The 17500-nt window shown below is 40.8% G+C and overlaps 2 protein-coding genes across 2 annotated transcripts in view; both read right to left on the reverse strand.

The window, feature by feature from the left end:
* tmem116 (transmembrane protein 116) overlaps window positions 1-13864 on the reverse strand; it is a gene marked incomplete at both ends in the record, with an annotated part of 18467 nt that extends 4603 nt beyond the window's left edge. The window contains 4 exons of the mRNA XM_080053319.1: window positions 10627-10758; window positions 11669-11732; window positions 12321-12367; window positions 13793-13864. Coding sequence (XP_079909445.1) covers window positions 10627-10758; window positions 11669-11732; window positions 12321-12367; window positions 13793-13864 — 315 coding nt within the window. The remainder of the gene's footprint in view (window positions 1-10626; window positions 10759-11668; window positions 11733-12320; window positions 12368-13792) is intronic.
* A 2001-nt stretch (window positions 13865-15865) lies between these two features.
* mrps12 (mitochondrial ribosomal protein S12) overlaps window positions 15866-17500 on the reverse strand; it is a 2885-nt gene continuing 1250 nt past the window's right edge. Inside the window, exon 3 of the mRNA XM_080053361.1 lies at window positions 15866-16261. Coding sequence (XP_079909487.1) covers window positions 15879-16261 — 383 coding nt within the window. The 3' untranslated portion in view covers window positions 15866-15878. The remainder of the gene's footprint in view (window positions 16262-17500) is intronic.

Raw genomic sequence — 17500 nt, forward strand, 5'->3', positions numbered from 1 at the left:
TTGTTTAAGAAGTGTCCGTATTGACTTTTAATTTTCAATAATTAAATCATGTTCATTTCACATCATTTAACGATAGTTTAACGAATCATTGGAAACCGAATAAAGCATTGTGCAACTTCCATATGGTCTAGCGGTCAGGATTCCTGGTTTGTGAGCAGTGGTGTCATTTTGAAAATTATTTCATTTTCAGGACAATCTTATCCTTGAATAATATCTCAGTGAGCCACACCTGTTTAAAAAACAGGTGCTTTCCCATACCGGGAGTTGAACCCGGGCTGCCTGGGTGAAAACCAGGAATCCTGACCGCTAGACCATATGGGAGATGTCTGAGTGATGGTAATGGTGGAATGAGCAAAACAATAATTAAATCATGTTCATTTCACATCAGTAAACGATAGTTTAACGAATCATTAGAAACCCAGTGAAGTCTAGAACATCTCCCATATGGTCTAGCGGTCAGGATTCCTGGTTTTCACCCAGGCAGCCCGGGTTCAACTCCCGGTATGGGAATCAGTGTTTACCGTTTGGGATGGTTCTCAGAAGAGTGAGTCATGGCATGCTGCAACATACAATAAGTCAGTTTCCACTGGTTCGGTGCACAAAGGTAACCTTGTGAAAAGTACCCATATTTGTTAGGCGTGGTTTATGCCAGATGTTGATAGACACGACAGCTACGACGGAAAGTGTGAGGAGTGGTGTCAATTTCAAAACAATAATTAAATCATGTTCATGTGATCATCTCCCATCATTTTACGATAGTTTAACGAATCATTTGACAATACCCATTTGGTGGGCGGGGTTTATGCCAGAAGGCGATAGACTTCATGTGACTTACTTCTTGTAGCTGGTTCTCTGACGGGTCAAATGGAAGATGGACTTTGATTCGGAAGTCTTTAGAAAGCATGAGCAGTGGTGTGAGTTTGCCAATAGCTTTCAGGACAATCTTATCCTTGAATCATAACTCAGTGAGCCACACCTGTTTAAATAACAGTTGCGTTCCCATACCGGGAGTTGAACCCGGGCCGCCTGGGTGAAAACCAGGAATCCTGACCGCTAGACCATATGGGAGAAGTCTGAGTGATGGAAATGATGGAATCGGCAAAACAATAATTAAATCATGTTCATTTCACATCATTTAACGATAGTTTAACAAATCATTGGAAACCCAATAAAGCATTGTGCAAGTCCCATATGGTCTAGGGGTCAGGATTCCTGGTTTTCACCCAGGCAGCCCGGGTTCAACTCCCGGTATGGGAATCAGTGTTTACTGTTTGGGATGGTTCTCAGAAGAGTGTGTCATGTCATGCTGCAACATACAATAAGTCCATTTCCACTGGTTCGGTTCACAAAGGTAACCTTGTGCTTGCTTGTTAAAGTACCCTTTTCTGGTATGTGTGCTTTATGATAGACGCAGCAGCTACGTAGGAAAGTGTAAGCAGTGGTGTCAATTTGAAAATCATTTAATTTTCAGGACAATCTCATCCTTGAATCATATCTCAGTGAGCCACACCTGTTTAAATAACAGTTGCTTTCCCATACCGGAAGTTCAACCCGGGCTGCCTGGGTGAAAACCAGGAATCCTGACCGCTAGACCATATGGGAGATGTCTGAGTGATGGTAATGGTGAAATGAGCAAAACAATAATTAAATCATGTTCATGTGATCATCTCCCATCATTTTACGATAGTTTAACGAATCATTTGACAATACCCATTTGGTGGGCGGGGTTTATGCCAGAAGGCGATAGACTTCATGTGAGTTACTTCTTGTAGCTGGTTCTCTGACGGGTCAAATGGAAGATGGACTTTGATTCGGAAGTCTTTAGAAAGCATGAGCAGTGGTGTGAGTTTGCCAATAGCTTTCAGGACAACATTATCCTTGAATCATATCTTAGTGAGCCACACCGGTTTAAAATAGCAAACAGTTGATTTCCCATACCGGGAGTTGAACCCGGGCCGCCTGGGTGAAAACCAGGAATCCTGACCGCTAGACCATATGGGAGATGACTGAGTGATGGTAATGGTGGAATCGGCAAAACAATAATTAAATCATGTTCATTTCACATCATTTAACGATAGTTTAACAAATCATTGGAAACCCAATGAAGTCTAAAACATCTCCCATATGGTCTAGCGGTCAGGATTCCTGGTTTTCACCCAGGTGGCCCGGGTTCAACTCCCGGTATGGGAATCAGTGTTTACCGTTTGGGATGGTTCTCAGAAGAGTGTGTCATGGCATGCTGCAACATCCAATAAGTCAGTTTCCTCTGTTTTGGTGCACAAAGTCAACCTTGTCAAAAGTACCCGTATTTGTTGGGCGTGGTTTATGCCAGATGTTGATAGACACGACAGCTATGACGGAAAGTGTGAGCACTGTTGTCAATTTGAAAATCATTTCATTTTCAGGACAATCTTATCCTTGAATCATATCTCAGTGAGCCACACCTGTTTAAATAACAGTTGCTTTCCCATACCGGAAGTTCAACCCGGGCTGCCAGGGTGAAAACCAGGAATCCTGACCTCTAGACCATATGGGAGAGGTCTGAGTGATGGTAATGGTGAAATGAGCAAAACAATAATTAAATCATGTTCATGTGATCATCTCCCATCATTTTACGATAGTTTAACGAATCATTTGACAATACCCATTTGGTGGGCGGGGTTTATGACAGAAGGCGATAGACTTCATGTGACTTACTTCTTGTAGCTGGTTCTGACGGGTCAAATGGAAGATGGACTTTGATTCGGAAGTCTTTAGAAAGCATGAGCAGTGGTGTGAGTTTGCCAATAGCTTTCAGGACAATCTTATCCTTGAATCATAACCCAGTGAGCCACACCTGTTTAAATAACAGTTGCGTTCCCATACCGGGAGTTGAACCCGGGCCGCCTGGGTGAAAACAAGGAATCCTGACCGCTAGACCATATGGGAGAAGTCTGAGTAATGGTAATGGTGGAATCGGCAAAACAATAATTAAATCATGTTCATTTCACATCATTTAACGATAGTTTAACAAATCATTGGAAACCCAATAAAGCATTGTGCAAGTCCCATATGGTCTAGCGGTCAGGATTCCTGGTTTTCACCCAGGCAGCCCGGGTTCAACTCCCGGTATGGGAATCAGTGTTTACTGTTTGGGATGGTTCTCAGAAGAGTGTGTCATGTCATGCTGCAACATACAATAAGTCCATTTCCACTGGTTCGGTGCCTGAAGGTAACCTTGTGCTTGCTTGTTAAAGTACCCTTTTCTGGTATATGTGCTTTATGATAGACGCAGCAGCTACGTAGGAAAGTGTAAGCAGTGGTGTCAATTTGAAAATCATTTAATTTTCAGGACAATCTCATCCTTGAATCATATCTCAGTGAGCCACACCTGTTTAAATAACAGTTGCTTTCCCATACCGGAAGTTGAACCCGGGCTGCCTGGGTGAAAACCAGGAATCCTGACCTCTAGACCATATGGGAGATGTCTGAGTGATGGTAATGGGGAAATGAGCAAAACAATAATTAAATCATGTTCATGTGATCATCTCCCATCATTTTACGATAGTTTAACGAATCATTTGACAATACCCATTTGGTGGGCGGGGTTTACGCCAGAAGGCGACAGACTTCATGTGATTTACTTCTTGTAGCTGGTTCTGACGGGTCAAATGGAAGATGGACTTTGATTCGGAAGTCTTTAGAAAGCATAAGCAGTGGTGTGAGTTTGCCAATAGCTTTCAGGACAACATTATCCTTGAATCATATCTTAGTGAGCCACACCTGTTTAAATAACAGTTGCTTTCCCATACCGGGAGTTGAACCCGGGCCACCTGGGTGAAAACCAGGAATCCTGACCGCTAGACCATATGGGAGATGTCTGAGTAATGGTAATGGTGGAATCGGCAAAATAATAATTAAATCATGTTCATTTCACATCAGTAAACGATAGTTTAACGAATCATTAGAAACCCAATGAAGTCTCGAACATCTCCCATATGGTCTAGCGGTCAGGATTCCTGGTTTTCACCCAGGTGGCCCGGGTTCAACTCCCGGTATGGGAATCATTGTTTACCGTTTGGGATGGTTCTCAGAAGAGTCTGTCATGGCATGCTGCAACATCCAATAAGTCCGTTTCCACTGTTTGATGCTCAAAGGTAACCTTGTGCTTGCTTGTCAAAAGTACCCATTTCTGGTATGTGTGCTTTATGATAGACGCAGCAGCTACGTAGGAAAGTGTAAGCAGTGGTGTCATTTTGACAATCATTTAATTTTCAGGACAATCTTATCCTTGAATCATATCTCAGTGAGCCACACCTGTTTAAATAACAGGTGCTTTCCCATACCGGGAGTTGAACCCGGGCCACCTGGGTGAAAACCAGGAATCCTGACCGCTAGACCATATGGGAGATGTCTGAGTGATGGAAATGGTGGAATTGGCAAAACAATAATTAAATCATGTTCATTTCACATCATTTAACGATAGTTTAACAAATCATTGGAAACCCAATAAAGCATTGTGCAAGTCCCATATGGTCTAGCGGTCAGGATTCCTGGTTTTCACCCAGGCAGCCTGGGTTCAACTCCCGGTATGGGAATCAGTGTTTACCGTTTGGGATGGTTCTCAAAAGAGTGTCATGTCATGCTGCAACATACAATAAGTCCATTTCCACTGGTTCGGTGCCTAAAGGTAACCTTGTGCTTGCTTGTCAAAAGTACCCATTTCTGGTATGTGTGCTTTATGATAGACGCAGCAGCTACATAGGAAAGTGTAAGCAGTGATGTCATTTTGACAATCATTTGATTTTCAGGACAATCTTATCCTTGAATCATATCTCAGTGAGCCACACCTGTTTAAATAATAGTTGCTTTCCCATACCGGGAGTTGAACCCAGGCCACCTGGGTGAAAACCAGGAATCCTGACCGCTAGACCATATGGGAGATGTCTGAGTGATGGAAATAGTGGAATCGGCAAAACAATAATTAAATCATGTTAATTTCATATCATTTGACGAATCATTAGAAGCCAAAAGGCATTGTGCAACTCCCATATGGTCTAGCGGTCAGGATTCCTGGTTTTCACCCAGGTGCCCGGGTTCAACTCCCGGTATGGGAATCAGTGTTTACCGTTTGGGATGGTTCTCAGAAGAGTGTGTCATGGCATGCTGCAACATACAATAAGTCTGTTTCCACTGGTTCGGTGCTCAAAGGCAACTTCGTGCTTGCTTGTTAAAGTACCCATTTCTGGTCTATGTGCTTTATGATACACGCAGCAGCTACGTAGGAAAGTGTAAGCAGTGGTGTCATTTTGACAATCATTTCATTTTCAGGAGAATCTTATCCTTGAATCATATCTCAGTGAGCCACACCTGTTTAAATAACAGTTGCTTTCCCATACCGGGAGTTGAACCCGGGCCGCCTGGGTGAAAACCAGGAATCCTGACCGCTAGACCATATGGGAGATGTCTGAGTAATGGTAATGGGGAAATGAGCAAAACAATAATTAAATCATGTTCATGTGATCATCTCCCATCATTTTACGATAGTTTAACGAATCATTTGACAATACCCATTTGGTGGGCGGGGTTTATGCCAGAAGGCGATAGACTTCATGTGAGTTACTTCTTGTTGCTGGTTCTCTGACGGGTCAAATGGAAGATGGACTTTGATTCGGAAGTCTTTAGAAAGCATGAGCAGTGGTGTGAGTTTGCCAATAGCTTTCAGGACAACATTATCCTTGAATCATATCTTAGTGAGCCACACCGGTTTAAAATAGCAAACAGATGCATTCCCATACCGGGAGTTGAACACAGGCCACCTGGGTGAAAACCAGGAATCCTGACCGCTAGACCATATGGGAGATGACTGAGTGATGGTAATGGTGGAATCGGCAAAACAATAATTAAATCATGTTCATTTCACATCATTTAACGATAGTTTAACAAATCATTAGAAACCCAATGAAGTCTAAAACAACTCCCATATGGTCTAGCGGTCAGGATTCCTGGTTTTCACCCAGGTGGCCTGGGTTCAACTCCCGGTATGGGAATCATTGTTTACCGTTTGGGATGTTTCTCAGAAGAGTGTGTCATGGCATGCTGCAACATACAATAAGTCTGTTTCCACTGTTTCAGTGCACAAAGGTAACCTTGTGAAAAGTACCCATATTTGTTAGGCGTGGTTTATGCCAGATGTTGATAGACACGACAGCTACGACGGAAAGTGTGAGGAGTGGTGTCATTTTGAAAATGATTTCATTTTCAGGACAATCTTGTCCTTGAATCATATCTCAGTGAGCCACACCTGTTTAAATAAACGTTGCTTTCCCATACCGGGAGTTGAACCCCGGCCGCCTGGGTGAAAACCAGGAATCCTGACCGCTAGACCATATGGGAGATGTCTGTGTGATGGTAATGGTAAAATGAGCAAAACAATAATTAAATCATGTTAATTTCATATAATTTGACGAATCATTAGAAGCCAAAAGGCATTGTGCAACTCCCATATGGTCTAGCGGTCAGGATTCCTGGTTTTCACCCAGGTGGCCCGGGTTCAACTCCCATTATGGGAATCAGTGTTTACAGTTTGGGATGGTTCTCAGAAGAGTTTGTCATGGCATGCTGCAACACACAATAAGCCTGTTTCCACTGGTTCGGTGCTCAAAGGCAACCCTCTTAAAGTACCCATTTCTGGTATGTGTGCTTTATGATAGACGCAGCAGCTACGTAGGAAAGTATAAGCAGTGGTGTCATTTTGACAATCATTTAATTTTCAGGACAATCTTATCCTTGAATCATATCTCAGTGAGCCACACCTGTTTAAATAAACGTTGCTTTCCCATACCGGGAGTTGAACCCGGGCCTCCTGGGTGAAAACCAGGAATCCTGACCGCTAGACCATATGGGAGATGTCTGAGTAATGGTAATGGTGGAATTGGCAAAACAATAATTAAATCATGTTCATTTCACATCAGTAAACGATAGTTTAACGAATCATTAGAAACCCAATGAAGTCTCGAACATCTCCCATATGGTCTAGCGGTCAGGATTCCTGGTTTTCACCCAGGCGGCCTGGGTTCAACTCCCGGTATGGGCATCAGTGTTTACATGATTCAGTGCACAAAGGTAACTGTTGACACTACCCATAATTGGTTTGCAGGTTTTATGCCAGAAGGCGATAGACTTCATGGTAGTTACTTCTTGTAGCCGGTTCTCTGACGGGTCAAATGGAAGATGGACTTTGATTCGTAAGTCTTTAGAAAGCATGAGCAGTGGTGTGAGTTTGCCAATAGCTTTCAGGACAATATTATCCTTGAATCATATCTCAGTGAGCCACACTTGTTAGACTAGAAAACATTTGCTTTCCCATACCGGGAGTTGAACCCGGGCCACCTGGGTGAAAACCAGGAATCCTGACCGCTAGACCATATGGGAGATGTCTGAGTGATGGAAATAGTGGAATCGGCAAAACAATAATTATATCATGTTAATTTCATATCATTTGACGAATCATTAGAAGCCAAAAAGCATTGTGCAACTCCCATATGGTCTAGTGGTCAGGATTCCTGGTTTTCACCCAGGTGGCCCGGGTTCAACTCCCGGTATGGGAATCAGTGTTTACCGTTTGGGATGGTTCTCAAAAGAGTGTGTCATGCTGCAACATCCAATAAGCCTGTTTCCACTGGTTCGGTTCACAAAGGTAACCTTCTTAAAGTACCCATTTCTGGTATGTGTGCTTTATGATAGACGCAGCAGCTACGTAGGAAAGTATAAGCAGTGGTGTCATTTTGACAATAATTTAATTTTCAGGACAATCTTATCCTTGAATCATATCTCAGTGAGCCACACCTGTTTAAATAACAGTTGCGTTCCCATACCGGGAGTTGAACCCGGGCCGCCTGGGTGAAAACCAGGAATCCTGACCGCTAGACCATATGGGAGAGGTCTGAGTGATGGTAATGGTGGAATCGGCAAAACAATAATTAAATCATGTTCATTTCACATCATTTAACGATAGTTTAACGAATCATTAGAAACCAAAAGGCATTGTTCAACTACCATATGGTCTAGCGGTCAGGATTCCTGGTTTGAATCCCATCCTCGTCGTAGTTAAATATAACTTTAGTCTGCCTTGTTTACGTGTCAACACACTAACAGGTACATTTCTGGGCTTGAGTTGCCCTCTCCATCATTGATACACTGTCGCTTCTACTGAGAGGGATCCAAGAAAAGAGATACAAGATTTTCATAAAGTGTCGTTCTATAGTGTAGTGGTCATCACGTCTGCTTTACACGCAGAAGGTCCTGGGTTCAATCCCCAGTAGAACCATTGTCAGCTGTCACACCTGCCTTGGATTCTATTCATTTTCTGTAGGATTAGGGTTGCTATCTCCAACAAGGAAAGTCTTACGCTCTTGAAACTTACTCCACTTATTAACATCAGCCATGCGAATATACCCACCAAATGATTTGATTCCTCGGATGAGGAGAAATCAATTTTGAGTGGGGGTGCTTTTCACAGCAAGCCAATCCATTTTGGGGCGATTTACATTGAATTCCATTCATTTTCTGTAGGGTTAGGGTTGGGCTAAGGTTATCTCCCACATGGAAAGTCTGACTCCCCTGAGTGTCATGTAATGAATCATTAGAAACCCAACAGAGACTATCTCCCATATGGTCTAGCGGTCAGGATTCCTGGTTTTCACCCAGGCGGCCCGGGTTCAACTCCCGGTATGGGAATCAGTGTTTACTGTTCTATAGTGTAGTGGTCATCACGTCTGCTTTACACGCAGAAGGTCCTGGGTTCAATCCCCAGTGGAACTATTGTCAGCTGTCACACCTGCCTTGAATTCCATTCATTTTCTGTAGGATTAGGGTTGGGCTAGGGTTGCTATCTCCCACATGGAAAGTCTGACGCTCATGGAACTTACTCCACTTATTAACATCAGCCATGCAAATATACCCACCAAAGGATTTGATTCTCGGATGAAGAGAAACTAAATTTTTTTAGTGGGGGTGCTTTTCACAGCAAGCCAGTCCATTTTGGGGTGAATTACATTGAATTCCATTCATTTTCTGTAGGGTTAAGGTTGGGCTAGGGTTGCTATCTCCCACATGGAAAGTCTGACTCCCCTGAGTGTCATGTAATGAATCATTAGAAACCCAATAGAGACTATCTCCCATATGGTCTAGCGGTCAGGATTCCTGGTTTTCACCCAGGCGGCCCGGGTTCAACTCCCGGTATGGGAATCAGTGTTTACTGTTTGGGATGGTTCTCAGAAGAGTGTGTCACTGCAACATCCAATAAGCTCATATGCCTGTTGCCATATGACTGTTTGGTGCACAAAGGTAACCTTATATGTAGAGGGAAGAGTGTCCTCCCAGTAACCATGAGGTCTCTGGTTCCTCCTCCATGTAACCATGAGGTCTCTGGTTCAATCCCCGGCACAGGATTGGAGGGTTTAGGCTACATTGGGACATACGTTAACTTATTTGTATCATCATAACATCGCGTCTTGAAGTTTCATCTTGCTTATATATCAATTAAAACATCTCCCATATGGTCTAGTGGTCAGGATTCCTGGTTTTCACCCAGGCGGCCTGGGTTCAACTCCCGGTATGGGAATCGTTGTTTACTGTTTGGGATGGTTCTCTGCAGAGTGCCTCATGGAACATCCAATATGCGTATATGCCTTGTTTCCACTGGTTTGGTGCACAAAGGTAACCTTGTGCGTAGGGTGGTAGGATGTCCTAGAGGGAAGAGTGTCCTCCCAGTAACCATGAGATCTCTGGTTCCTCTTCTATGTAACCATGAGGTCTCTGGTTCGATACCAGGCACAGGATTGGAGGGTTTAGGCTACATTGGGACATACGTTAACTTATTTATATCATCATAACATCGCGTCTTGAAGTTTCATCTTGCTTATATATCAAATCAAACATCTCCCATATGGTCTAGGGGTCAGGATTCCTGGTTTTCACCCAGGCGGCCCGGGTTCAACTCCCGGTATGGGAATCATTGTTTAATAACAACAAAGAGACATTGCTGAAGTTAATGTAAGGGCAATCTTTCTGTATTGGCCCAAGATCCAATACGTCTATAGAGGTGAAATGAAATGTTACTTGTTTCCCTTCAGTAGTGCATTTAAAAGTAAATGATAGTTTCGAAACAGTTCGAGTAGTTCCTTTGGTTTTATTGTTTTGCAGTAGTAAAACCGTCTGGGAGGTTCTATTTTTAGCTTTATTTTCTCAGGAGGAAGTTGAGGGTGAGGACAATGCATCATCAGTTTCATATGAAGGTTCCTTATTGTGGTGAGTTTTTAAGGAAACATTGCTATTCTGTTGTGAATGAAAGGAATTCCCAGATCATTAACTAATTATTTGAGAAAAACACAAAATCTTCCCCAAAAAGTATTTCCTTATCAGCATTTTAATTGTCAGTGTGACAAACAGCTGTGTGTGTGTGTGTGTGTGTGTGTGTGTGTGTGTGTGTGTGTGTGTGTGTATGTGTATATGTGTGTGTGGGTTTGTGTGTGTGTGCTTATGTGCATCTGTGTATGTGTGCAAGTATGTGTGTGTGTATTACTTGTTATATGGTGTGTATGTGGTAACAGTGTGTGTGTGTGTGTGTGTGTGTGTGTGTGTTACCTGTTCCACTGTGTGTATGTGGTAGCAGAGAGCGTTCACACTGCTGCAGTGTTGTGAGAAGAGAGTGGCTCCGATCAGCCAGCAGACAGCTAACAGCAGGTCAGACACACTGAGCAGGAACAGAGGCTGAAGCTACAAACACACAAAGACAGTCAGTTAGGATGAAAATAAAAGGGGTAGGATTAAATAAGTGTATACTTCTTCCTGCTCCTTTTCAGGCATATCACATCAATACAGATAATTTTTTTTCTTTTTTTTTCTTTTTGTGAAGTCATTTAAACATAAATGTTGTTTATTGTATTTTTATGCTTTTCATTTAGTTTTGTATTGTTTTTGATATGTCTGAAATAAAATAAAAATAAAGAAAGAATAGGGAACACAATAACAATCAGTCAGGGAATGTTTATTAATTCAACAATTATGTTTTACTTAGTTAACTTATAGCTCTGTTTACTGTACATCCCAGTTTATCTATCAGTTTTAGAAATTATTTCAGGAAGCCCTGGGCCTTGATACTCCTGAATATCTTTTTTCTTGACCATACATTAAAGGTGTAGTCAGTGATTCTGGAGAACGCTTGTTGTCAAAATCACTTTTTATTCTTCTTTTAATCAGTGAATATCTCCTCATGATCCGCTACAGGACAGGTCATGAGGAGATGTTCACTGATTTTGACAAAAAGTGATTTTGACAACAAGCGTTCTCCAGAATCACTGACTGCACCTTTAACTCCTTTAACACACTTGATACATACATTTCTTTGATTTTATATTGAATCACACTTTTTTGTCAGGGAAGTTTTTGCAAATTTTTAACAGGATAACATTTATAGTATCATCTGAAATTGCCATTGCGAACATTGCATTTCACGATGATCATTTCATATAGACCCAAACAAGCGTTCTCCAGAATCACTGACTACACCTTTAACTCCTTTAACACACTTATGTAGTATAGACCATTACATGACACCGTACTAATGCCACTTGGCTTGCATGAGCAGAAACATTTGAACAATGAATGAAAAAAAAATGTGACCGACCTCCGGCGTCCGGCTGAGTCTTTGTAACATCACACACACGATGATGGAGATTGAACCAAGAACACTGAAAAATATATAAACACACACACACACACACACACACACACACACACACACACACACACACACACACACACACACACACACACACTTCATAAACAATCTCAAAATGTCCCTTCAATGTGAAGAATTGCCTTAATTACTGTAATCGATGTATACAGGCACACAAACAAGAGAGTGGGAACATTTGTTCTAATCACATTATTTCTTGCTCATTGGATCTCTGTATTGTCTGAGTGCTGTGACCTTCTGTGTGTGTGTGTGTGTGTGTGTGTGTGTGTGTGTGTGTGTGTGTGTGTGTGTGTGTGTGTGTGTGTGTGTGTGTGTGTGTGTGTGTGTGTGTGTGTGTCTGTGTGTGTATGTGACCCAGAAATGAACTGAAACTTAATGAACTGACAGGTCTCAGATTGGGAAAAATACATGTTTGAGTAAGTTTCTTAAGATATGGGGTCCTACACATTTTTAAAAAGAACATTTTGAGAAATACCATAATATATGTATGTTTAGATGTTTGTATGCAAATTTGACCTATTCCTTTTATTAATGCATTCTTCTTGATACATTTCTATTCATGAGTGCTTTAGTTACAGACCTGAGCAAAGCCATGGCGATTTGGATCCACCTGACGGCTTCATACACCTGCAGGAATCAGACCCAAGATCAGTTTAGACATTCAAAACTGTTTAAAGGTGTCTGTCTGTCTGTCTGTCTGTCTGTCTGTCTGTCTGTCTGTCTGTCTGTCTGTCTGTCTGAAGTTAAAGGTGCACTATGTAACTTTGGGTGTGTCAGAGAAGTTAAACATTTTCTAAGGTATATTCTCATAACTGAATAAACAACTTTCCTCACGGGAAAATGTAGATCCCTGGAACACTGTTTGAAGTTAGAAAGCTTCCTTAAAAAAGTTACTGATTCACTGTTGTTGTTAACAGCAGCAGGGCCCACAGTTTGGTTTGCAAAAATGTGTATTAACAACACTATTTTTCTTTTCAGCGCACACACGGTATGGACAAGTAAGGAATCATGAGGAGATATTCACTGATTTTGACAAAAAAAAGTGGTTTTGGCCAGAAGCATTCTCCAGAATCACTGACTCCACCTTTAACCCCTTTAACACATTTACTGAATACATTTCTTCCACCCTGTAGTGAATCACAATTTTTTGTCAGGAAAGTTTTTGCAAATTTTTAACAGGATGACATTTATTTTATCCGAAAATTGCCATTATATTGCATTTCATGATGCATATCGACCCTTACAGGACACCGTACTCATTCCATTTGGCTTATGTGAGACACCCTTTGCTTAGGTTTGTTTCAGCAGATGTGTGAGAGTGAAAGTGTTAAAATAGAGAACAAGGACAAAACTCAAAAACCCCTTAAAGTGTGAAAGAAGAAGCAGCTTCAGTTTGTATTACATGTTACTACAGTTGATCGCACGCACACAAACACACCAGTTTAAAATTAACATAACTTCTAGATAGATAGACAGATAGACAGACAGACAGACAGACAGATTTTTTCAATATTCTAAACCCAAGATCTCAACTTCTAAAGCACTTACATCAACTAAACTTTCCATAGTCATTCTCAGCACTATTCTGAAGGTTATTACAGAATGATTTGTTCATATGTTGTTCGTTGTCCGAATACTTATACATATTCTTCTTAAAAATATGCAAACTTTTTTTGCATTTTTAAGACCTGTAGGCCTACATTTGACTTATAAAATGTAAAAAAAAAAAAAAATTAGCCAAAATGTGTTACATAACAACTTTTGACTCTAACATGTTGTAAAAATTAAATTACGATTTTAACTCTTCAAGGCTTTATCCAACATTTTTTTTTTTTTTTTATATATATGCAAATTCACGCATAAGAAGTTAGATGTCGCCGCATTTGCATATATAGGCCTATTCAAACATATCTGAAACAACTTCCAATACAAAAAAATATTGTGTTAACATCAGTAATCAACTGGCAACGTTTCATGATGATAGCTATACTGTAAGATACAAATGTTTTAACGCTATTCATTTGCATATTATAAACAAAACTACATTCTCACCTCAGTCCAGTCTTGGGCTCCCGTGGTATTCTTTTCAGGGATGACGGTGAAGGTCTCGTCCGCGGGAAACATGTTTAGTCGCTTTTAAATGTTTTATTTCTATTCACTCGCTTTTCTAATGTGTACTATGTATTTTAATCTTGCCCCTGTAAAGCACTTTGAGTGGCCTTGTGTCTGAATGGTGCTATATAAATAAACTTGCCTTGCCTTAGTTTGAGTTAAAGTTAAATCAATGAGGATGGAGTTCAGAGAGTGTCACAGAAATATCCACGACAAGACCGCACTGTTAGAAGCAGCTTTTATACTAGCTCTCTCTCTCTCTCTCTCTCTCACACACACACACACACACACACACACACACACACACACACACACACACACACACACACACAAATACATACACACACACAGACAGAGGCCCCGCCCCCCTGAACACATGGGCCGGTGTTGTGCTGAAAATGTCATGCACTTTAGCTGTAAAGGGGAAACTATACTAGCAGGCATTGTAGTGATTATTAAAGGTGCACAGTGATTCTGGACAACAGTTCTTGTCAAAATCCCTTATTGTCAAAATGAGTGAATATCTCCTCATGATCTGCTAACTGTCTGGGCTGTGTGTGAGCTTGAAAAAAACCCAGTATTAATACACAGCGTAGGGTCTGTAAACGGTCATGTTGCTAGCTACAGTGGCCCCCTTTCTTTGCTTACTTTTCTTGTTAACTATCAGCTGAGTGTATTTTTTAACTACTCCAAACAATACAAGTTGAAGCCTTTGTGTGTAAGGGGAGGTGGTCAACTTAAATATATAATAAAATGTCATCTTGCGCCATCTGCTGGTGTGAGGGAGAAGTTGAATGCTTTTTTATTATTCATATGTTCATGTTACGTAATTTTCCACTCAAATTCACCCTGTGTTCCAATACCCATTCTTCCATACCATTTAGTATACAAGAAAAAAATATTTAGGATGTCCCGAAACAAGTAGAGCAAAAATACAAAGATGGCAAGTTTATTTATACAGCACAATTCAGACACAATTGATCTAACAATTGCAGATGCCTTACACAACCAATTACATTTTGCAGTATGGAAACCAGCATGACTTAGTTTGTAGTATTTTGTAGAAACGTAAAGAGAAAAATGTGTGATTTAGAACACAGGGAAAGTTTGATTTATATCACCTACTTGTATTTGTTTTGAAGTTTTTGGGTTTTCAAAAATGTAAAGAACGTTTTAGGCAAATAATGTGACTGATTAAAAGATAGAGACACTGGTGGAGTGTGACTGTAGACTTCAACTTTACATCTACAGCTCCGGGAAAAAAAAAATTAAGAGACCAGTCTGGATTTTTCTTAAATCTTCATCTCTGCATTACTTATTGAAAATGCTCTTTAATGACAATATTTTGGGGCTTATTCGGTAGAAATGTTGTCAGTAGTTTATAAAATTAAACCAAATTTTTCATTTTACTCAAACATATAAACAAGAGACAGTGAACGGTCTCTTCATGTTTTCCAGAGCTGTATATACAGTAAGGAAAAGTAAAAGTAGTTCACACATTGCAGGCTAAGAACGGCAGGACTTTAAAAAAAAAAAGTTGAAAAAATTTATATTAATACATTTAAAATATACTCCTTTTATCTCCAATATTTTTATTTGAGGTTTTAACACGAGATACTGCCTGTTACAGACATATAGTTGATATCGTAGTTAAACCTTTAATTACTGCTTCAACACCAAAACAAAACATTTAAATGAAAAAGAAATGCTTTCCCTTGTTTTAATAAAAAGCTAATATTTAGCATTAGATGAAAAATATGGCATGTGTGAAACAGAAAAATAAATTAACAACAGAATATTTCTTAATCGTGTGAACGAACCTAGCAACAAGACCAATTCTAAAGTCCCCTTTTTTTTCATTTTTGGTAAAAAAAAAAAAATCAGAATTCACGTGGAGGCGTAATAGATCATATTGTATTTATTTAAACAGCTTACACACACACACACACACACACACACAGTCCCACCCCCCCCCCCCCCCCCCCCACACACACACACACACACTCACTCACTCACTCTCTCCAATCTACTGCTTCTTCTTAACCACGTGAGCACAGTCATATTTCCCGCGCACCACCTTCAGTTTGACCCCGGGCAGGTCCTGTGTGCGCCCCCCCTCCACTAACACCACGTTATGCTCCTGCAGGTTGTGTCCCTCCCCAGGTATAAAGACCACAGCCTCCTTCCCATTGGACAGACGCACTCGGGCACATTTCCTGTTTGCGGAATTGGGCTTCTTGGGCTTCCGTATCATGGTTTTGAGGATGACCGCTTTGAGTTGCGGGCGGCCGAACGTGGCGCCCACGTGGCTGGGAGCGATCTTGGGTTTTCCTTGCCGGTGCATCTGGTTGAGAGTCGCCATCGTTCTGCTGAGAATGGGACCGCTCCAAACTGAGGCATTCTGGGTAACTGTGGGGAAAGAGAGAGGGAGAGGGAGAGGCGGGGGGGGGAGAGAGAGAGGGAGAGGCGGGGGGGGGGGGGAGAGAGAGAGAGGGAGAGGCGGGGGGGGGGGGGAAGAGGGGGGATTAACATACAGTATTTACTAATGTGTTGCACTTTTGTCCACACACATTTCCCAACTCTGGGATAATAAAGTATACTTTGATTTTGACTTATTAAAAGGTGTAGTCAGTGATTCTGGAGAACGCTTGTCGAACAAAAACAGAAATAAAACAGTTAAATAAAAAAAAAGGAAATTTGTTTTTTTGTGAATAGATTAACGAAATAAAGTAAATGAATGGATGGGACCAGTCCACACTGAGGCATTCTGGGTAACTGTGGAGAGGGAGAGGGGTGTGGGGGGGGGATGTATACATTTAAATATGATGGCGAAAACCTAGTTTTTACAGCAACTGGTCAATTTAGAAATTTCTTTGATTTTACTGTCATCCATGATAAATAAAGTTGAGAGATTTTTGTCTATATATCTTCCATAACATGTCTTCTTTCATACTCTATCTCTCTCTCTCTCCCTCTCCCTCTCCCTCTCCCTCTCTCTCTCTCTCTCCCTCTCTCTCTCTCTCTCCCTCTCTCTCTCTCCCTTCCATAACATGTCTTCTTTCATACTAGTTTAAATCAAAGGTCCAACATGTACATTCAGGTGTTTATTTGACTAAACCTTGTCTGTATATTTTTCTTAAAACAACAAACAACCATCTTAACAATCATTATCTGAACCAAATATCAATAAGCACTTACATCGACTAAACTTTCCATAATCATTCTCAGCACTATTCTGAAGGTGATTACAGAAGGATTTGTTCATATGTAGATAATTGTCTGATTTATGAGACATTTAGTACAACTGCAGTAAAACATGCTGAAAATGCATTTTTAAGACCTGTACATAGTACTTTTTTGATTTATAAACTAAAAAAAAGGCTGTATTCAAAATATGTTCTGTAAAAACTTTGGAGAAACACTAAAATGTTGTAAAAATGAAATACAGATTTTAACTCCGGCCTTATCCAACATGTAGATTCATTTTTTTAAAAGATGAAATGGTCTCGTAATAGCAAATAATAATAATATTGCCAGATTTGCACACTTATTCAAACATATTATTTTGATGTCAGTAACCAACTGGCAAAGTTTCATGATGATATCTAAAAGTTAAAAATGTTAAACCCTATTCACCTGCACTGTCTC

This window comes from Ammodytes marinus (genome assembly GCF_949987685.1).
Source record: "Ammodytes marinus genome assembly, chromosome: 25".
In the NCBI taxonomy this organism is placed as follows: Eukaryota; Metazoa; Chordata; class Actinopteri; order Uranoscopiformes; family Ammodytidae; genus Ammodytes; species Ammodytes marinus.